The sequence below is a fragment of the Muntiacus reevesi genome, chromosome 15 (assembly GCF_963930625.1).
Source record: "Muntiacus reevesi chromosome 15, mMunRee1.1, whole genome shotgun sequence".
In the NCBI taxonomy this organism is placed as follows: Eukaryota; Metazoa; Chordata; class Mammalia; order Artiodactyla; family Cervidae; genus Muntiacus; species Muntiacus reevesi.
The window spans coordinates 36939191-36961076 of NC_089263.1; the positions used below are offsets into that span (position 1 = coordinate 36939191).

The 21886-nt window shown below is 45.3% G+C and overlaps 1 protein-coding gene across 1 annotated transcript; it reads left to right on the forward strand.

Annotated features, from left to right (window-relative positions):
• The first annotated feature begins 7467 nt into the window (after positions 1–7467).
• Positions 7468–11783, forward strand: FOXG1 (forkhead box G1). The gene is made up of 2 exons (XM_065906283.1): positions 7468–8055; positions 9222–11783. The coding sequence occupies exon 2, from the start codon at positions 9388–9390 to the stop codon at positions 10861–10863; it is 1476 nt and encodes a 491-aa protein (XP_065762355.1). The 5' UTR covers positions 7468–8055; positions 9222–9387; the 3' UTR covers positions 10864–11783.
• Positions 11784–21886: the final 10103 nt, after the last annotated feature.

The window sequence follows — 21886 nt, forward strand, 5'->3', positions numbered from 1 at the left end:
TTTCCCCACCCCACCCCCTTCCTGAACTTCGACGCAGGGAAGACCTGAACTCTGCGCCGCCAGGCCGTCTGAGCCGGTGGGCGCGCGCTTACCCGAAAAGTCCACCGCCAAGACAAACTCTCCATTCACCTCAAGCTAGACGCCTCCCTGCCTCTCGTCTTTGGGGTTTTGTCTCTTTCCTGTAATGATACTGTTGGGTGTCTGGGGCTTCAAACATGCCAAGACAAGCCGACCATGGGCTCAGTCCGTGTGCAATAAGTATCAAGGGAAAGAGTATATACAGCACCGTGGAAAGATAAACTGTGTATATTACTCCAATTACACAACCCCCAAACGTCCTACCTACCCAACCATCCCCCAGCAATTACAACAATTATCTGTCTATTCCCCTATGTTCTTTTTAGTTTCAGATATACTTTAGAAAACTGAGATCAACAGTTTTTTGTTTTAAAGATAGTTTCAATTAGAAGATACATGGTGGGGGGAGGGTGACACATATACCCAGCGTTCACATATCTGAACAAATAAAGAAATAAACATGACTGTAGACAGGAAAGAGTAGGATTTTAAGGGGCCATGTCTGCAGCTAAAAGAGCAGAGACGGTGCAATGCTTTTCCCAACAAATCTCTCCAGTTCCTAGAACACAACTCAAACGCCCCTCTAGGAGCTGCAAATGCCAGTCGGAGCCAAAGACTCTGACAAGTGGCTGTGTATGACCCAATATTTATCAATAACAATAACAACAAAATCAAGTAAAACCTAGACTGGGGATTTTGAACTGCTTCTAAAGCTCTGGCGTGGATACACACGTGGGAGAAAAAAAAAAAGTCGCTGGAGATGAGTTGGCTCCATTTGTCCGCCCTGGGGAGCAATCCCGGGGCAAAATCCAGTGCTAATTGATCCCAACCAGCCACACTATCAGCTGAAATCTTTGAGAGAGACAAAGACAGAGGAGCATGTGCTAAAGATACTCTAAGCATTTCTTCAAGTAAATCGCCGTGTGTAATCAATAGCATGTGGAGTATATATAAATAGGAAAAGAGAGCCACTTCTAATCAATGGGGAAAGCAGTGTTCACGCGTGACTCCAGACTTCTTTAAAATGTAGTGTCTCCCACCCTCCGATTGCTTTGTGGTCCGGACTCTGGATTTCTAGGAAAACCTGCGGGCCGAGTTCAGTGTTCCAAGCCGGAAAGCAGATACTCAGCTCAGCTAGGGGCTTTTCGTCTTCTGGGGTGTTTCTTCTAAGGCCAAAGGATAGGCTGCCTAGGCGACGATCACAGCGCCGGGTGCCTCCTGCGGGTGGCCGCGGGGACATGAGTTGGGACCGCTCCGGAGGGAGCCCTGCGCCCCTCAGCTCTGTCCAAGGCAGTGGCTCAGCGGCCGCCTGCCAGCCTCAAGGCTGCTCTCCAAGGAGCCGGGCTTTCTCAGCGATCCCATTTCCCTGTGGCCTCATCTATCTTATCTAACAAGTTCACGCTCCAAGAGAAAAGAAAAGGGTGAGGTTAAAAAAAAAAAAAAAAAAAAAGGAAAAGATCTTCACCGCGGTGATTCATAGTTCACACGCTCGGGAGCCAGGGAGCCAAACTTGCCGACCCGGCTTTCTTCTTGAACGGGTACTTTCCCTAGTGCTTAGGACAAGCCTAGAAGGAAGATACTAAACAAGAACCTATCTAGGATTGTTTTTTAAAATAAAAGTGACCCCCCCTCCCATCACCACCACTACCTTTTTTGTAGATTCTGAACCGGAAGAGTAGAGTTGTTTTGTTTGCACAGGATAACGGTCACTTGTTCCTGACGCTATCCTGCATCTCGCTTACCCTGGCCGCTCCTCTCCTCCCTGCCTTCGGCTCCTTCGAAAGGGCCGGAGAGAAATAGGGTTATAACCGCTCTCCCCCATCACCCCTTCCTGTAACTGAATATTCAAGTTAACTTCACCTGCACACACCCCCGTCTTTTAACTCTGAGCTGTGCTTTATACAAATAATAAGCTGAAAACCTTTAACTGGGCTCTATTTTTTTTTTCGCCTTCACTGTGGCACATGACCTCTTAGCCCAAAAATATTGATCTGTATGCCTGCTTCCGGCATGATGTGCAAACACGAGACATCTGGGTTGAAAAGGTAACTCTAAGAGGGGAAAATCCGGAAATGAAACCTAAAAGCAAATCTTCTAGGAGGATTGCGCTCGGCAGGCGCAGGCGACAAAGGAGCGCGGGGCAGGCGCGCGGGTGCGGGCGGGGAGGAGCGGCGCGCAGGGCCAGGGAGCCAGTATTCCGCTTTGCTCCTCGCCGGAACCGTCGCCGTTACAGCCTCCAGGGGTTAGCGAGGGAGGGAGAAGATCGGGACTTTCTGCGAAACGTTGCTCCAACATATTTCCACTGCTTCGAGCTGGAGGGGGAGGGGAAGACCTACAGGAACTGCAGTTCGAGAGTGAGGAAGGCAGGTGGGTATGAGAAAGACAAGAAGTAAAAACTGGCTCATGGGTTTGTCCACCTGGGTTTTAGAAAGGAAGCGGATGTATTTGATTAGTAAATAGTGGTTTTTGTCTCATATGACTTTTCAAATGCAAAGGGGGACTTCGGGGGTGGAGGGGTCTCCGCGTGCCTCCTGGCCTGCTCACCCCAACGCTGGCAGTTTTCTCCCTCGTCATTCCTGCACAAGCCGTCAGTGGGTGCGAGCATTGTCTAAAACATACTCATCAATCTTCTGTATTGTTCGGTGCTCTTCGTGTACTTTTTAACTATTTACAGTGACTGGTTTGGAGCCGACCGTCCTAATAACTGCCACTTAGCCGCACCTTTTCATCTTTTCTCTCAACGACTGGAGTTTTGGGGGACCTTTTGGAAAGGTACTTAAGAAAAGAGGAGACTCGATGCCCCACATTCTCTGAAGAGTGCCATTATCATTTCCCAAAGTAGATTATTTGGTCTCCTATGGGAAATCAAAATGAAGCCCCAACAAATTGAAGAGAACAGTGAGGGGACAGTAAGGAGCTAGAACTCCAGAAGTTCAGCATTTTGAGGCCTGTAAGTTCTTCTTTCAGACTGATATATGTTTATGAAGTCATTTCCCTCCCTCTTTCAGTGTACCACTGATGGAAAAGCCAAGGTAGCATTGTCTTGTGTGCTCTTTGGCCAACTCTCACTTCCTTCCTTTTCAGATAGATTCAAGGGTTAAAGCTAAGGACCCAGCACTAGCTTCCGTCATTCCCGCTTACCATCACCCTTCCAACTCTTTGTCTTTGCCTTTCGCATTTCCTGACCCCTCTGAAGGATGGGCTGTGCCTCTTCCTAGGGCAACTAGAAGAAAAAAAGAAACTGGCCTCTCAGGGCACGATTGCCCAAAGGGTGTGGGATTTAGTCTCCCAATTGGATCAGGTCAAAAGAATGGAACAGGCCTGCCCTCACCACTAGCAGGACTCAACTCCCTCTGCAGATTGTCCACAATCAGAGATCCCAAGCACGCTGGCAAATAACAGGGAACAAGTAAAGGTCTAGTGGGCATTTTATATTTACAAGATCTGTGCAGATTGTTCCACTGAAAGGCTGTTCAGAGAGGCTTTTTCAAGGTCCTTTGACGTTAGGGTGGTGATATTTCCTTATGGATTTCTCCATACCTGGCTGTCTGCAGGGTTAGCAATGGGAAGAAGCTTCTCCGGGGTGGATTTTGTTGCAGGTCCCAAGATGATTCCTTTGGATGAGGACGTGCTTGCCTTCAGAGAGCGTGAAAGCTGTCTGGCAGAGTCACAGAAACCTGCCTGAGGAGTCCCAGGGTCTCTATCCAGACCTCCTCTTGCTTCTCTTCTTTTTAATGTTTTCAACTTTGGACTTTCTTGCTTCCGAAGTGTTTCCCTAGCTTTTACAAGTTAAGCATCTCGACGCTCAAATACGAGGCTCTCCCATGGATTTTTTTTTTTTCTCAAGGTTCTCAAGCAAAATTGCCAGTGCCACAATGTTATGATGGAAGGATGCTGAAATGACAGGCCTAGTAGACGCTTGTCTTAATCATCGGCTTCTTAATTTAGTTTTAGTGAGGGGAGTGTGTGTGTGTGTGTGTGTGTGTGTGTGTGTGTGTGTGTTGTACACGCGCGCGTATGTGCGCGCGCACATGTGCGCGCCCCTGGGGATATTCAGGGTGCGCGCGCGCTCTAAGAGCAGCCGCTTGACAACCTGCAGCTCCCTAATGAGTGATGAGGCAGGGCTGCTGCAGAAAAGTAACACTTCCCTGGTGTGAAGACCTCTCACTGAGAAGTTTAGTTCACTACTGTTCTCGCAAACCTAATCGTATAACCTGTAACCAAAACCCACAGAACAAGAATACAACACGCTAAAGAGTAACTTATAATCACTAAATGTTAGCACCATTACCTGCTGTTAGGAAGGGATTACAGACGAGTTGGCTTGAGCGAGAGCAGACCTCAGTAGTCACGGGATCTCTGGAAATACCTGGATGCCTCCGTAAGTAAGGGTTCCGCTCACTCCCAAACGTCAGCGGGCCAGAGGCTCCCCTTGCATCTGCAGAAAGACAGCTTTATCCAGAGCTTGGCGCTGGGCGCTGCTCCAAGAACACCCTATCCAGGGAGCCCAGAGCAGGGTGGACTTTAGGTAAAGATGGCTCGCCCTCCTTTAACCAGCAGGTAACAAGGGGAAAAGAAGCAAAGCACCGACCAAAGAGCGAAACAGGCCCTAAGGAAGACTCAAGGTAACCCCACCAAATGGAAAAACCAAACGTGCTGCTCCCTGCAAGTTGGCCGTGGAGCCTTGGCTATTTAATTAAAACTAGAGATGGAATAATCTAATTCATTTCCCAAGGAATTCTTCCCTTGGATCTGCTCACTCTTTACAAGGCCTGTCCTCATTTAGGGGGACTGGGGGTGGGGGGTAGACAGAGAAGTTTACCACTGTATATGCCAGAAAATTACATTTGCTCTAACTTAGGCTTTGACGTTAACACTGTACATTTATAGATCCATGTGTATGAGAGCTCAAGATTAAGCTGATGATGATACAGTATTAAAGTGATAGAGAATTTTTTTCAGATCAGAGACCACCAGATGCTTCTGTCTTTTGAAGGTAACACAGAGACTGAATGAGGTGGAAATACAGAGTTAGGGTCTCCTGTGTTGAGGCAAGAGGCCTGAGGTGGATGTGGGCAGTCCTTCAAATCCAATTTGCACCCAAATTGGCCGGTAGGATATACAAAGCTCTATCCAGGGACTTTCAACTTGAACAATACTCTGTCCAAGAACCCCCTCCCCCTCTATTTCATCTAGTAGCAGTTCTAAAAAGAAGCCATTGCTGAGACAAATGTGGGCTGCTGAGTAAACAGTGCATGTTTTGTTGAGCAAGCCCATATATATAATATAGATGTACATATATATATATCATTCTATCTCATCATTAAGTCTAATTAAAATTATTAGAAGGAATTCAAGCTCACCTCCCCCCCCCACTGCAAATAACCTTTGTTATTAGGAAGAGTATCTTTAATATGGTTATATTAAACTATAATCTATTTATTCCTACCACAAATATCTTATTTTAAGACTTGCATCCATGCAACCCTTGAAATAATATAACACATTTTAAATCTGCATGCAAAACATTTTCCCAGTCAATATATGCTCCTGGCACATAAAATCAGATTAATCCGGCTCTCATTAGCAGACCCCAGTTTTTGCTATTTGAAAGTAAACACAAGAAAAACTTATTTTCACCTGCTAAAATTTTATGCAGGATTACAAAACAATGAACACTCAGCTTTGACCTAAGAAACACCTTAAAACATTAAAAATTCATCAGTCAGTGCTAGTGTTGTATTCAAGGAAGTCTCCTCCAGTTTGCTGCTGCGCTCAGATTTGAATAAAATGTCCAATGTTAACAAACAATACCCACGTTTGGCACTTTGTGTATTAAATTGATCAAACAGATTTTACCAGGCACAATGCACAATTTGTACCGACCTGATTGAGTTAATATAATATCAGCAAATTTTACATCGAAATGATTCTGTTTCTTTTCTTTGTGTTTAAAACCAGCACAGATTACAAATTTTAATGATCTGAAAATGTTTGGTATACAAAATCATGCTTATTTCAGTATTAGCAAAAACACAAGAAATTTTTCAACACAAACACCCAGCTGTGTCTATTTTAAAAGCAGTTCAATGACAGCTTGCACTTATGAGCATGCAATCAGCTAATTTCGCTTTTTTTTTTCTTCTGTGTTAATCAACACTTTCCTTCCTGCATATCAGAGTACAAATAGTATAGTTACTCCACATCAGTAAATGTTTACGTAACCTGTCCTTTCCCAAGAATCCGGTTACACCGAATCATTTCACGCTAGACCGACTACGAAAACGTACCGGGCCGTCCACCTCAGAGGGAGCCCTTGTGTGCCATTATAAGTGGTGATGAGGAGGGGGGCTTTGCGGGGGGGGGGGGGGGTTGGAATGGGGAGGAGTAGTTGGAGGAATGGAGTGAGGGAGAGGAATAGAGGGAGTTGAGGGGTGGGGGGAGTGAGGGGGAAGGAGGGGGAAAGAGGGGAGGAGGCAGGAATGCGAGTTGAGGAAAAGTAGGAATAACAGGCTTGGGGCGGGGAGAAGGGTGGGAGGAGGAAAAGTGAGCCGAAAGAGGAAGGCCCACAGATCTCTCCAGCCGGGCCCGCAAAACCCATTAGCTCACCGGGCTCTGTGAGCAATCCGGAGCTTAGAAGTCAAGAGTTTGGGGCCCTGTCACCATCCACGGAGATCGCTAGGACCTTTGAATTTCCCCACATGTAAATATAGTTTATTTTAAAGTAAGGAATTATGTAGACATAGGGGGAACCCACACACACATACATATGGATAGTTGAGGTTAGTTCAATGTTCAAAGCTCCTTTATTGCCATTCCTCATAGATACATATTTAAAAATCATTAGTTATTTGTAATTGTCTCTTATTCCCTTCAGCATTTATTCTTTCTCATAATTTCAAGGTGGGGTGGGATGGGGAGAGAATAGCTGTCAACCTGAGTATTCATCAATTGCATTTTTAAATATTAGAACCGAACTTTTAACAGCACAAATAGGCACCGCTTTTTTCTTCGTTTTCGTAAATAACCAAATCTGTCAGATAATTTGAGAGGTTTATCAAAGTGAAGAAAGGTTTACATTCTGTGATTATTTACCTTACAGAGGTAAAGGTGCTTTTCATGTATGCTTCTCCTCCACCTCCCTCTTCTCTCAGGCTTCATCCTCCGTAAAATGTGCTATGTTTCGTGCCCATGTGGGATGAAACAGCCTTTGAATCAGTGTGCTCCGCACCAAATTCCAATCCCTGGGAAACGCTGGGCCTTAGCCCTGCCCCTGGCCACGGGATCCCTTTAAAGCCCTCGAATCACAATCTCCCCACTCACTTCAACCCTCAGTCGAACCTTCCAGTCCTAAAGCCTAAGAAGCTGGAATTGTGGGGCGCACGTTCCCAAGGCTCCTGGGTGCCCTCCAGCAGCATTCAGGATGGGAAAGGGCTGGCTGAAGCATGAGGTTATTTCAGGATTAAGGCCCGCACAAATTAAAAACATTTGAGAAACGGAACGAAAAATAAAAGAGGGAGTGAAAATAGGAAGGCTTAAAAAAAAAAAAAAACCACCGGAAAGAAATAGACGCCCACCCTTTTTCCCCCCCCCTTCCAATGTCAACAAGCAAAATGAAAACATTTCCAGGGTGATCGCTCGCGGCTACTCGCTTCCAATTCGGATTAGAAGCTGAGAAGACGCTGGAGCGGCGAGGAGAAAACGGCACCGAGTCGCCCAGAGCGTGAGCGAAGGTCTGGAGCCGGAGAGAAGGGGAAGGAAGAGACGCACAGACAGAGCATGTATTACCTGGTTTATTTCGAGATTGTTTGGTATTGTTTTCTCTCTGAGCACCCCTTATTTCGGAAGGCCATCATAGGCACGCACCACTGAGCCGCCCTCGCCCATCGCCACCGCCGCCGCGCCTGGAGCCCCAGGCCCGGCTTCCCGGCGGCGCCCGAGCTCCGAGCTCGCCGCCGGCCGAGCCGCAGGAATCGAGTAAGTAACCCCCGTTTGGCCCCGCGCTCGCCAGCCCACTTCCTCCTCATCTCTTCGTTTCCAAACCTCTCCCGGGCCCTCCTCCCTCAAGGTTTAGGACACCACCCCCACCCCCAACCCGCTCCGCGCCCGAGGTGGGCCTTTCCTCCCCGACCTTCCGAAGCCTCGTAGGAGCTTTACCTACGGCACGCACGGCTTTCCTACGGGCTCAGAAATGCCGGACCCGGGCCTGCAAGGCCGACCCCGCCGAGTAGTGCCTCGCCTCTTCCTCCTCCATTTCCTGCCCTCTCCCACCCACTTCTCTCCGCCGCCGCCGCCACCACCGCCCCCGCTTTTAAAAATAAAACTGGATACAAACTTTAATCAATAAGGACAAATATTGACGCTCAAACGAAACTGACTCAGTACAGTGAGAAGGAAGCCGAAAATGGGAGAGATCTACCCTAAGAGGGAGATTTCGGTTGAGCAGACCGGCGGGGGTGGCAGGGGTGGAGTGGAGGTAGTCGGGGGTGTGGGGGTGGGGGGGCGCGCAGAGAAGGGCCGCGGCGCAGCGTGCTCCCGCCGGAGTATCCCTACGCGGCTCCGCGCGGCCGCGAGGCCCGGGGCCCGCGAGAGGGGGAGGCGAGCGCCCGAGGGGGCGGGAGCCGGCGGGCAGGCGGGCGGACGGGCGGGGCGGGGGTGGGTGGGCCCGGGCCCGCCGATTGGTCGACGGCGGGAGAGACGCTCCCGCACGCCGCCGGCTCTGATTGGCCCAGCGGTAGGAAAGGTTAAACCAAAAATTTTTTTACAGCCCTAGTGTGCGCCTGTAGCTCGGAAAATTAATTGTGGCTATAGCCGCCGCGATCGCTGTCTCCCCAGCCTCGCCGCGGCCGCTCCGGGACGCGCCCGCCCGCCGCCCGGCTCTCCCCCCCTTTGGGCTGCTGCTGCTGCTGCTGCTGTGACTGCTGCTGCGAGAGGAGGAGGAGGAGGAAGCAGCAGGGGGGGGGAGCGGGGGGGTGGGGGGGAGACCAAGAAGTAGAGTTGGGAGCGAGGGAGCTTCACCCCCGGGGCGGTGGTTGTTTCTTTTTTTTTTTTTTCCCTCTTTCTTTCTTTTTTTCTTTTCTTTTTTTTTTTTTTTCTTCTAATTCCTGAGGGGTGGTTGCTGCTTTTGCTACATGACTTGCCAGCGCCGGAGCCTGCGGTCCAACTGCGCTGCTGCCGAAGCGCTCAGTGCCGCCGCCGCCGCCCGCGCCCCGCTCGGCACCCACCGGTCGCCGCCGCCCGCTGCGCCGCTGCCCGGCTCCCGCGCCGCCGCCGCCGCCGCCGTCGCCGTTTCCCCCCGACGACTGGGTGATGCTGGACATGGGAGATAGGAAAGAGGTGAAAATGATCCCCAAGTCCTCGTTCAGCATCAACAGCCTGGTGCCGGAGGCGGTCCAGAACGACAACCACCACGCGAGCCACGGCCACCACAACAGCCACCACCCCCAGCATCACCATCACCACCACCACCATCATCACCACCCGCCGCCGCCCGCCCCGCAACCGCCACCGCAGCAGCAGCCGCCGCCGCCGCCGCCACCGCCCCAGGCCCCGCAGCCGCCCCAGGCGCGGGGCGCCCCGGCCGCCGACGACGACAAGGGCCCACAGCAGCTGCTGCTCCCGCCGCCGCCACCGCCGCCGCCGCCGCCCCCGGCCGCCACCCTGGACGGGGCCAAAGCGGACGGGCTGGGCGGCAAGGGCGAGCCGGGCGGCGGCCCTGGGGAGCTGGCGCCCGTCGGGCCGGACGAGAAGGAGAAGGGCGCCGGCGCCGGGGGGGAGGAGAAGAAGGGGGCGGGCGAGGGCGGCAAGGACGGGGAGGGGGGCAAGGAGGGCGAGAAGAAGAACGGCAAGTATGAGAAGCCGCCGTTCAGCTACAACGCGCTCATCATGATGGCCATCCGGCAGAGCCCGGAGAAGCGGCTGACGCTCAACGGCATCTACGAGTTCATCATGAAGAACTTCCCCTACTACCGCGAGAACAAGCAGGGCTGGCAGAACTCCATCCGCCACAACCTGTCCCTCAACAAGTGCTTCGTGAAGGTGCCGCGTCACTACGACGACCCGGGCAAGGGCAACTACTGGATGCTGGACCCGTCGAGCGACGACGTGTTCATCGGCGGCACCACGGGCAAGCTGCGGCGCCGCTCCACCACGTCGCGGGCCAAGCTGGCCTTCAAGCGCGGGGCGCGCCTCACCTCCACCGGCCTCACCTTCATGGACCGCGCCGGCTCCCTCTACTGGCCCATGTCTCCCTTCCTGTCCCTGCACCACCCCCGCGCCAGCAGCACTTTGAGTTACAACGGCACCACGTCGGCCTACCCCAGCCACCCCATGCCCTACAGCTCCGTGTTGACTCAGAACTCGCTGGGCAACAACCACTCCTTCTCCACGGCCAACGGGCTGAGCGTGGACCGGCTGGTCAACGGGGAGATCCCCTACGCCACGCACCACCTCACGGCCGCCGCGCTCGCCGCCTCGGTGCCCTGCGGCCTGTCGGTGCCGTGCTCCGGGACCTACTCCCTCAACCCCTGTTCGGTCAACCTGCTCGCGGGCCAGACCAGTTACTTTTTCCCCCACGTCCCGCACCCGTCAATGACTTCGCAGAGCAGCACGTCCATGAGCGCCCGGGCCGCGTCTTCGTCCACGTCTCCGCAGGCCCCCTCGACCCTGCCCTGTGAGTCTTTAAGACCCTCTTTGCCAAGTTTCACCACGGGACTGTCCGGGGGACTGTCTGATTATTTCACACATCAAAATCAGGGGTCTTCTTCCAACCCTTTAATACATTAACATCCCTGGGACCAGACTGTAAGTGAACGTTTTACACACATTTGCATTGTAAATGATAATTAAAAAAATAAGTCCAGGTATTTTTTATTAAGCCCCCCCCCCCATTTCTGTACGTTTGTTCAGTCTTTAGGGTTGTTTATTATTCTAACAAGGTGTGGAGTGTCAGCGAGGTGCAATGTGGGGAGAATACATTGTAGAATATAAGGTTTGGAAGTCAAAATTATAGTAGAATGTGTATCTAAATAGTGACTGCTTTGCCATTTTCATTCAAACCTGACAAGTCTATCCTTAAGAGCCGCCAGATTTCCATGTGTGCAGTATTATAAATTATCATGGATCTTTATGGTGGACGCAGACCTTGAGAACAACCTAAATTATGGGGAGAGTTTTAAAATGTTAAACTGTAATTTGTATTTAAGAAGCATTCGTAGTAGAGGTGCCCAAGAAATTATTTTGGCCATTTATTGTTTTGTCCTTTTCTTTAAAAAGCTGTTTTTTATTTTAAATTTTGTTTACTTTTAGACCAAAGATTGGGTTCTAGAAAATGCACTTGGTATACTAAGTATTTAAAAAAAAAAAAAAGAAAGTTGTTTCAGTTGGCAGCACTGCCCATTCAAATGAATCGGAAGGGGACAAAATTAATGATTGCCTTCATTTTGTGTTGTGTATATTTTGATGTATGTGGTCACTAACAGGTCACTTTTATTTTTTCTAAATGTAGTGAAATGTTAATACCTATTGTACTTATAGGTAAACCTTGCAAATATGTAACCTGTGTTGCGCAGATGCCGCATAAATTTGAGTGATTGTTAATGTTGTCTTAAAATTTCTTGATTGTGATACTGTGGTCATATGCCCGTGTTTGTCACTTACAAAAATGTTTACTATGAACACACAGAAATAAAAAAATAGGCTAAATTCATATATATCTTGATACTTTTGTCTCTTTTATTAAGTAGAACTAATTTTTAAAAGATCATTAAAGTTCTAGGGAATTCAAAGGCTTTTTCAGCCAACTGAAATTTAAACTGCTCCTTTCATTTGAACTGAGACTTTTCAAATGAAAATGCTATTTTTTCCATTGTGGATTCAAATTTTACCAGGAGCAGGCTATTTAATAAATGCTAGCTTTAAACAAAATATAGGCTTTTCTGCTAATATCTTTAAGTTTCTGTAGATATACAGTAAAAAGAGATTATTTAATTTTATGTGCATAGCTATTTACCTTGTGTTTATTTTCAAATCAGTTGATAGAATGCTTTTTATATATTTTGTTTCAGGTATCTTGTTTATAGCACTTGGCAAATTATAAATAAATATATGTATATGGTTAGATAGAAGTAAATATAATGCACACATATGTAATATATATAGACACACAGAGCCCTTCAGTTCAGGTACAATTTGCGCTATGAATGCTGCAAATATTTTTGTTTAAATATTTGTATTTATACTTTCTAAGTCAGCATTTATTTTTGTGGCTGTTTACCCACAATGAAAGAGTTCTAATAAAGATGTGCTGAAGTTGCAATATAGATTTTGCTGAAGTGATCACCTGTTGTAATGACTTGCAGATCAATGTTTATATTTTATTTTTAAATTATAACAATTTAAAGATCCAGATGTTCAGAAGAAGTAAAATGCCTCTCTCCTTTTCTTTCATTTTTACATCATAGAGGTATTTCTTGATTCCCTTTTAAATATGTGTGTGTAGTTTTATCTAGAAATTTGTCCTCTTGCTTAGTCATAATTTTGTTTTAACTTGCAGTATACATATGCATGCACATATATGCATATAGATATAAATCTGAAGCAAAATGAAAACATTTTCTTGAGTTGTTTAGCAGTCCAATTGCTGTGACTCCAGAAATAATTAGTAAACCTAACTAAAAGGTTTAGTAACTAATTGGATCCTGTGGTGAGTTGGTGGAGGACAAGTTGTTCATTTGTTACAATTGTATAGTCTGAAATGTGTTCTGCAGTAATGCAATAAGCTGGCTACTTCTTACAAAGGGCCCAATGAAAAATAATCTGTCCCCAAGATGTTATCGGCAAACACTTAGAGAGTTGGTCAGGAAAAAAAAAAAAAAACCCTAGGCGAGAAGCAGGCTGACTGAAACAGATTTGAAATACAACTACAGAATAGTTAATATTGGAATATGGGAATGGGTGGCCTGTGGAATGGAGAGATAGAGGAAGAGACAGCTAGAGGAAAGAAAAGGAAAGGAGGATCTTGAACCTTAAAAAAAAAAAAAAAACAGTCCCTGCTACCAAAAAGAAAAAATGAATGAGAGAGAGGAGGAGAGAGAAATCTAAGACAGAAAAAGGCCAGGAAAAAATTAAGAGAGCTGGAACCAAATATACACAAATGGGGAAAGAACTAAAATAGACCAAGACAGCTAGTTTAATTATCTCCTTTAAGCAGACTGGACAAGATTCTATTTTCTTGGTATGAGAGCAGTTTCACCAGAGGTCCAAGTTTCTTGGAATTTAACAGTTCTTTAGGATAAAGCATGAAAGAAAATTCCACAAATAAATTGTTTTAGAAGCCAAATGTATGACTGATAATAAAAATAGTAATAGCGTCCAAGTGAATGAAGTTAGGCAAAGGAAATTCCTATTACACATTTGTGATCCAAAACAGCTCAAAGACAAGCATGTGTTTAGACTGGAAAAGGTGATGATGTATTGTTTGCTTTCACCATGGGTTTTATTTGTAGAATAAGAATGTACTGGGACAGAAGAAATATAGTCTTTTGCCTATCAAAAGTTACAAAGACAGTTGGACTCATAGTGAGGTGAAGGGACATATATATAGAAGACAGATTTCCCCCATTGGTATTTTTTTCTGGCCATATTAAATAGCTATTATTTCTGATTGTTTATTTGCATTATCAAGAAATAGAATTCCAGTGGCAAATTTAATGTTCTGAAATCAAAAGTAAAATCGACTTTTTTGAAATGATTAGTAACTAAGGACTGGAGTAGAAAGTTCTACTTGGATGCATGTCCAAGTTACACATACAATATGATTAGAAGTAAGAATAGTTTGTTTAATATGCATACTAGATACTAAGGGGGATATACAGAGAGAAAGAACTTTGTGAAGGCCTCCTGAAGCCCAATGTGAACATTTCATTTATCTCAGTTGAGTCCTATCCTCTCTCAAACTATCATCTTCAAAAACACACAGAAATCTAGCATGGCATTTAATAGATTTTTTGCAACAAATTGGTTGTAACATTGTGGTGTTATTTGTTATCTTCAACTTTTGCCAGTTAAAATTAACTTATGCTGGAAAAACATTTTGAAACTTTTTGAAGCTTTTCTTCTTTTATACTTATAACTGTTTTTAATGAGATGAAGGTTGCTCTTTTTGAGATTTTGGAACTGGAAGTGCTTAGTGATCATAACTTATTTGATATCTCAAATTGCAATTTCTTTCCAGGTTTAAAGTATTTTGTCTGCTACAAGTTAATACAAATTATTAATATATAAAACTTTGAGAGAGTGACTTACTTAAGCTAGAGCAGTGAAAAGATTCTTCCAAATGTTTCTTCAAGTTGTTTCAAAATTGGAAATTACAGGAATATGAAGCCCAGAACTAACAAGATTTAATACAAATATCTATGCTCATGGAAGATTTCGTGTGGTTTCTATTACATCAAATTGAGGATAGATAAAAAAGAAAATGAGACTTGTAGTGTTTGATTTAATTATGTATATTTAAATTGGTGGTTATTTCACCCAAGTAGGTGGATAAATCCAAAATACTTAGAGCTCTAAATATATAAATATGGTTTTTTAAAGTCTGTTTTCTACAACATCGTTGAAGAATTTGCATGCAATGAAGTAATTTTGCTTTTGAGAAATTAATTTTATGAATAGCTAAATTGGCTGGTTGTGTTTGGGACTCAATGCCTGTTTGAGAAATAGGCTAACAAAGGGTGAAGGTGAAGACCATTAGAGGTTTTAGAAGGGGCTCAGACGGGTTGCTGGGGTTGTGTAACTGTGCCTAGAGGGCGGGGTTCCTGTACATTCCTACTTCACCAGATAACCTGCCCCCAACACTACTCCAGCTTCTGCCAGACAGATGGGACTCTCCAGCATGAAAATCTGCGCAACCATTCCAACAAGTAGGGTAGGTGAAACTGAAATTAAAATTCCCCCTTCTTTTTTTTCCCCCTACTTGAGGCCAGATCCTGGAGATACAGAAAGAATAGGGGTCATTTAGATTCTCCTTTTCGCGCATACACGTCTGCATTCTCCCTAAGAGCTTCCAACCTGTAAGAGTTCAAAGGCGCTATCTTTCACAGTACTTCATTCTTGATTTTCTCTTACGCGCTTTTTTTTAAGGCTTTCTTTTCCCATCCCAATCATTCTCCCGTCTCTACCCTCCCTCCAGAGTCTCCCCTCCCCCCACCCCAACCACCAGCAGTTAAAATAATCCACCTCTTGGTTTTCGGCCCCCAAACCGACCTTTTCTCCACTCCAGCGGTCAGTTCACCGGGACCTTTTCCTAAGGATGTAGGCCAAGGTGGCTCAAGAAAATATATGAAGTAGTGTTATATTTTGAGTCTCTTTTCTGCCTTCCAATTTCTATCTTTTTTTCCCCCCCTCCATCCAAGACTGTGCCTGATGTTGCCCGAAGGATGCCGAGGAAAAAGATTTCAGGACTGGAAGAGCTCTTACCCAAGATCGGTAAGTGAAAGTGCTTTACCGGGACGCGGGTGGCGGGGGAGCTGTGCCCGACCGGCTGATTTTGACCAAGGTTCAAACTGAGACTTTGAGGTCCAGGACTAAAGTACTCTTAAAAAAAAAAAAAAAAAAAAAATTCTTTCTTAGAGGGCGCGCTATCAGCAGAAGTAACTGAAAGAATGCATGACTTTTTTTCCCCCCTCGGCGGCAGAGAGTCACGGTGGATCCCTAAGTAAAAAGGGTGTTGACATGGTAAAAAGGGATGGTGAGAAAAGGAGAAGAATTTCTATGGAGCCAGGGTAGTGGGAGACTGACCTAGGTTCCAAAGTGCAAAGTAATTCATTTCGTGGGAAAAGGATTTCTTAGTCTTAAAGAAACTTCGAGAAGACACTAACGAGACTTAAGGTTCAAACCTCTATGTATTTGCTCCCCCTATTTGAGACAAAGGTTTTTGTTCGAGAGCCAAGGGCTTGCTTCGTTCTAAAGTTTTCTTTTCTTTCTCCTTTTTTCTTTCTTTCTTTTTATTTCTTGGTGGGATGTCCCTCCTCCCCCTATTTTCACACCAACATCGCCCACCTCCCCCAGAGCTGGCCCTCCGCTCCCCGCTCCTTGGCCTTGGTCGTGAGAGGGTCCCTGCCGGCTTTAGCGGCGTTGCTCCAGGTAGAGTCGGGGGTGGGAGGCTCTCTTTCCCTTATTCGAAGGAGTAAGGAAATGAGCACCGTTCTGGGCTTGACTTCGTCCCTGCTGGGAATATCTCAGTTCCCGGCTTTGGGATCTCAGGCTAATAATTGATTCTTAATGCACACTTAGGAGACGGCGGTGTAAGCTCGAGAGCCAGGGTATCCCGAGAGTGGCTGCGGGCGCGCGAGACAGGTTGCCTCGGCCCGAAGCGAGTTTGGAGCCCTCGCCGAGGTTTCCCCGTTAGCCTTTCTGGCGCCCCGGGGACTTCAGCACGATGGTGGGACTTGAGGTCCTGTGGCAAGGACCCGGCAGCGCGGTTTTCTCGGATTTTGGAATCGTGTAGAAACGTGCTTTGGGCGGCCGGGCCGCGGCGGCGCTGGCGGCGCGGTGCAGAGGCGCTCCCGGGCCGCGGCGGCGGAGACGCGGGCAGCGGGGAAGCCGGGCGCCGCGCAGCGAGCCGCAAGGTGAGGGCGCTCTTGCCCAGGACAAGGCGGAGCTCGGAGTGCGAGAGCGCCGGCTGACGCCGGGGACACCGACGCCCGCAGATGGGCCCGCGCGCTTCCCCGCCTTTCCCCTTTCTGCCCATTCTGCCGTGCTCCCCACCCGCCCACCTGGTGCGGTTTCAGATCTTAGCACCTGCTGGTTGATAGAACTGTTTCCTCTGTAGTGGACACCTTTTCTCTTTTCCACTCTGTACTCTTCCATTTCGCATTCTGCCCCGTTTCTTTTCTGCCCAAACCCGTGGTCCGAAGTGAAGGGTTCTTAGAGGAAAAGAGGTAGCCTTTGGGGTAGGAATTCCAACACTTTCAAAGGTGTCCCTGCGCCAGGGGAAGGGAGGCAGGGGGTTAGGTGGGCAGAGCATCCTGCCTGTGCGAGGGGGATTCTCAGCAGTGATCTTCAGCCTTGTAAAGAAAGAACCATGAAGAATGGAGTTCACCCATTTCCGACTGTCCCCTCCCCGTCTTCCATAAGACTCAATTTCTATGCCTCAACCCCATCCTCACCCGGCCCTCTATCAAAACTTCAGGGAGGCAGAAATTCCAGAATTGTTCAATTAGGAAAAGGCGTTTAAAATAGCCAGTAACTCTCAAAATTATGCTTGTGACAGTGAGAGAGGAGACAGGATGTCCCCTGTCCTTGTCACGGCGCGTCGCCTGCCGCGTGTGAATCTCAGCCCTCCTCTCCGGCCTTGGGGGAAAGCTAGGGAGGAAGCTCACTGCACGTTGCACGATTTAGGGATTATTGTCCGAATGGGGGACTGTTCACTGCCAGACGTGTTCGGAATATTCAACTTCGATTTAGGTTGAATTTTTCTACACAGTCAGCACTCCTCGAATTGGGGCCATCTTCCTCAGTTATATTCCCTTTTTCTTCTCCTCATATTGTCTAATCCTTTTAATCAGAATGCATTTAAGGTGCAAACCTATCTCGCTCTGGGTCTGGAAGGCAAGGCGTTGTTGATTCTCTTGACTGAACAGAAAAACTAAAAACTGTAGTGGGGTTAGAGATAAACTGAATTATCTCTCAGTTCTTTCATTTTCTCACTGCTCTGAAATTTAATGACCTGATCATTGTTGTTTGAAGTTAAATTATCTGTTAAATTAGCTCTAAACAATAACTGGTGATATTTTCCTTTTGGGATAAGTTGCCCTTGCATCCTGTTTCCTGGATGGAAAGGAGAGGAGTCAAAGAGAACGTTTGGTCACAGAATTATACAAAGATAATAAAAATGGATATTTATGTGCTAGTGATATCATGCAAGGAAAAAAATCACTTTCAAAGATGCTGAATTTCATAAATAAGAAAAAATTTGAGGCCTGTGCTTCAGAAGGACCACACTAATTCAAGGATGAATGTAAATAAGCATCTTTGTTGATTAAGAAAAAAATGTGAACACCATATTTTCATTACTCTACAGAACCTAAATACTCAAACTCATCATACACCGGTACTTGCTAATTTAAATTAATTCTGCCCTCCAGGGATAAATATTCTCAAAAAGGAAATTTAACTTTAAGCAAAATCTGAAATGTTTCAGATGTGAATTTCTAGAAATCCAAAGTATATTTATTTATTTGAGGCAGACACTTGTTTGTTTTGCAATCACTTTATGAAACAATTTTGGAATAACGCAGATGCTCTTCCCCCCTTCCTTGTTTCAGACTGCTTGCCTATGCAGGCAAAGGCATAAGAAATTCCAGGGTATATTGTGGAAATAACATTTTTACTCTTTTGTTTTAACAAAAGGCCCAAAGAACCTATAAAGCCAAAGGTACCATAGTAGTTTTTAAAAATCTTTAAAAATGAGCACTTTGTGTGTCTTTTACCCATTAAAACGTGCTGAATGAATAATTAGAGGCTATAATGAAGGTTGAAAATTCAGAACATGAATAAGGTGGCAATTTTATTATTTAATGCTTTTATAATTTTTATCATTAATTATGTAATTTTAAGTTTGGCAGAGCTTTGTTAGAAAAAATAGAGTACTCCTCCCACCCCATCAAATATACTCTAGAAGGAATAAGGTAGAATCAGGTAGAAGTGGCAAGAGAGCTTGTTTATTTATTTCCAGTAGTAGTAATTGTAGTAGTAGTAGCAGCAGCAGTGGAGTTGAAAAATATACTTTTAATTATACATTGGGAGCTCTGATTGCAGGCTGGAAGACTAAAATCGATCATTCCTGCATCGATGATGCGGTCTATTACTGCATTGATTTGTGTTTATTTATGCAGACTTTCAGTTATTTACTTACATATTTCAGCATCTGCCTCTTGATTATTATCGCAGGTTGGTTTTAATGAAAGAACTTATATAGGAAACACATTTGACAGATCAATTTTAAGTAAACTTGGTAGTGAATTATGGCACTCCAAACAGTTTATGAAATTACTTATTCGTACTTACTTTTTAGCAATTAGGAACCTGTCTCTGATTAAAATCTCACACTACTCAAAAGCTTCCATTCTTCTCTTCAAACATTGTGCTTATGTTTTTATAAAATAGGAAAACAGATGATTATATGATGTTAGGTGTGATAGAATGAAACTGATGAATGAGGTTTGTTTGTTTGTTTCCGTTGACATGACTAGGTTACCCTCCAGACAATAAAGTGACCATTGGGTTTACTAATGCTATTGAAAATCAAGGAGCAATGGATTTTGAATATGGAAGTGGCAATGATTTAAAACATCTCTTACCTCTAAGTTATGCCAGGGTTACTTATGCTGAACAGGATATTCTCAGATTCTTCAGTACATATTAGATGCATATATTCTATTATTTAGTGTATATCTACAATTATACCTTATGAAGATTGGCATTTCTCTTGAACTAAAAGCTTACATGTGAATGTTATGCATCAAAGTTGATTTGAACAAATAGGACAACTAAAGACCAGGAAGTGTGACTTTTGTATGTAAAAGGCAGTACTCTAGAAGGAATAAAGTAGAATCAGGCAGAAGTGACAGCAGGCCTTGTTTATCTATGGGAGATTGAGATGCATGTGCTTCTCTTATTGTCATTACAAAATGTTGAAAGATGACTTGGAAATGGGCGGAAGGAGTGGCCAAATTCATTGAGGGCTATTTGCTTCTGACTTTACAGATCTTTTATTGCAGTCTGGAGGATCAGTTTTTCCTCACTAATAATTTGGAATTCATCTACCAAATACAGTTAATAGTTCTCTTCTTGGTTTCTCACACTTCCCCCTTCTCTGGTATCTGCGAAGAATATAGAGGAAAATTAATCGAATTCTTGCTTAAGAAGGAAAGGGCCCTGAGCCATGGAATTAACTCTCCTCACCCTGGCGAGTTTTCCTGAAACTGCTTCTCCTCAGCATCTGTGCTCTGAGAGGTGGAGCCTGGCAGTCAGGCGGCTGCGGGCAGAAGGTGGGCGAGCCCTGGGACCTTAAGCTATGTAGAAGGTTGAAAGGAGGAGCAGAGGGAGAGCTTTGAGGTTTGTTTATTCTGTCTATTTTTATTTTTCGGTCCCGTGCCAAGCCCTGGAAGCTAACAGAGCTATGGCCCTTTAGGGCCAAGCACTCTGCATTCTTTCGAGGCCGAGATTCCGGAGCGTCAGACGACCCGCCTGAGAGCTAGGGCGTGCTCACCCCCACCCCGTCCTGCGCACGCACCAGCTCGTCCTCACGTGCGTCGGGGTAGTGGACAGTGTTGACTTGAATTGCTCTCGCTCGCTCCAAGCCTTTCCTGTGAATGAACCCGAAAACACTCGACAGGTCGTGAATAATCGTTTTAATGAGTGTGCAAAGCGTGCGACGGGGTGCACCGAGCTGTCGGGTTAAACAAACAACTTGTACCCTGACCAAATTCGATTGTTAAAGTGCAAAGTGATGTCAGTACCATTTCCATTGCCCTTCAGAAAACCACAGATCTGACACGCGGGAGTCCAATTTTCCCCATTAAAGAAAAATAACAATATTTTCCAACCGTGTATGTGATCTTCTTTAATATTAACCTGAGCCAAACAAAACCTCATTTGGGAATCAGAGAAGTAGTTGTGTCACTGCCTCAAAAACAAATCGAAAAGGAGAAAACAAGGAAGAAATCAGAACAAATCTAAAAAGTCTAACATTTCTTTTTGATAGCTCACACATCATTGCTGATCAATATTGTAAAAATCTTACACACACACACACACACGCAGTAGATCAGTATTGGCAAAAATCAAGTTAACTGCATCTAAACAACTGCGATCTATCATTTGGTTCTGTATTAAAATAGAAACTACCAACCTATAAAGACTTTTTTTCTATTGAAAATCTAACGGAAATATTTGCTGTTATACTTTAGTCTGTGAAGGAATGAAGGGATAAGTAGTCCTCACATTTATGCTTTCAAGGAAAACAGGTTGGAGAAAAGTAATGTTAAAGGAACCCTGATGGGCCACCACTATCTAAAAAAATAACAAAAAGCACAGTGAGCTCCACAAATCACACTCTCCCCTCTTTTTGCACAACTGTACTGGGGAAATATTTTTGTTTCTTTCACATCTGGTAAAAATACCTACTTATTTAGAATCAACCACATGTGCTCCTTTACTTGCTCATTCTTTTACCCTCTTTCACAATTCCAAACATCAACTGCCACATGAAGACTAAGAAAATAAAACCTCAAAAGTTTTAAAAAATTCTTTTTATGTATCTTCTCTAAAAATTTTGTGCAGAAATGTGTAAAGTGTTGCCCTTGCCAGCATGTCATATACATTCACAAATCAAACAAAATGGCCCAGATGCTTGGAAATCAGTGTATCAGTTCCAAATAACTAGCTCCTTCAACTCAGTAACAATATAGGGAGATTAAGGCTTATATTTTCATTGGATTAAGTATTACAGATTACATGTTTTTCTTCTAATACTGAAAACATATCATGTCCTACAGTCTGAAAGTTTATTCATCCTCTTATAATTGTAGTCAGCTTGTAGGAATAAAATGTTAGGGATATTGTACATTTGAATATAGGAGCTCAGCAGCATTTGCTCACTTAACTGCTATTGCATAGGTGGTTATCTATATATCTGTCTTTCTGACCATCTATTTCACATACAAATATGTCAGTATACAACCAACTGTAATTAGATGAATTAACCCATCTGAAACATATAACAGAGGTATCTGATGGAATAAGC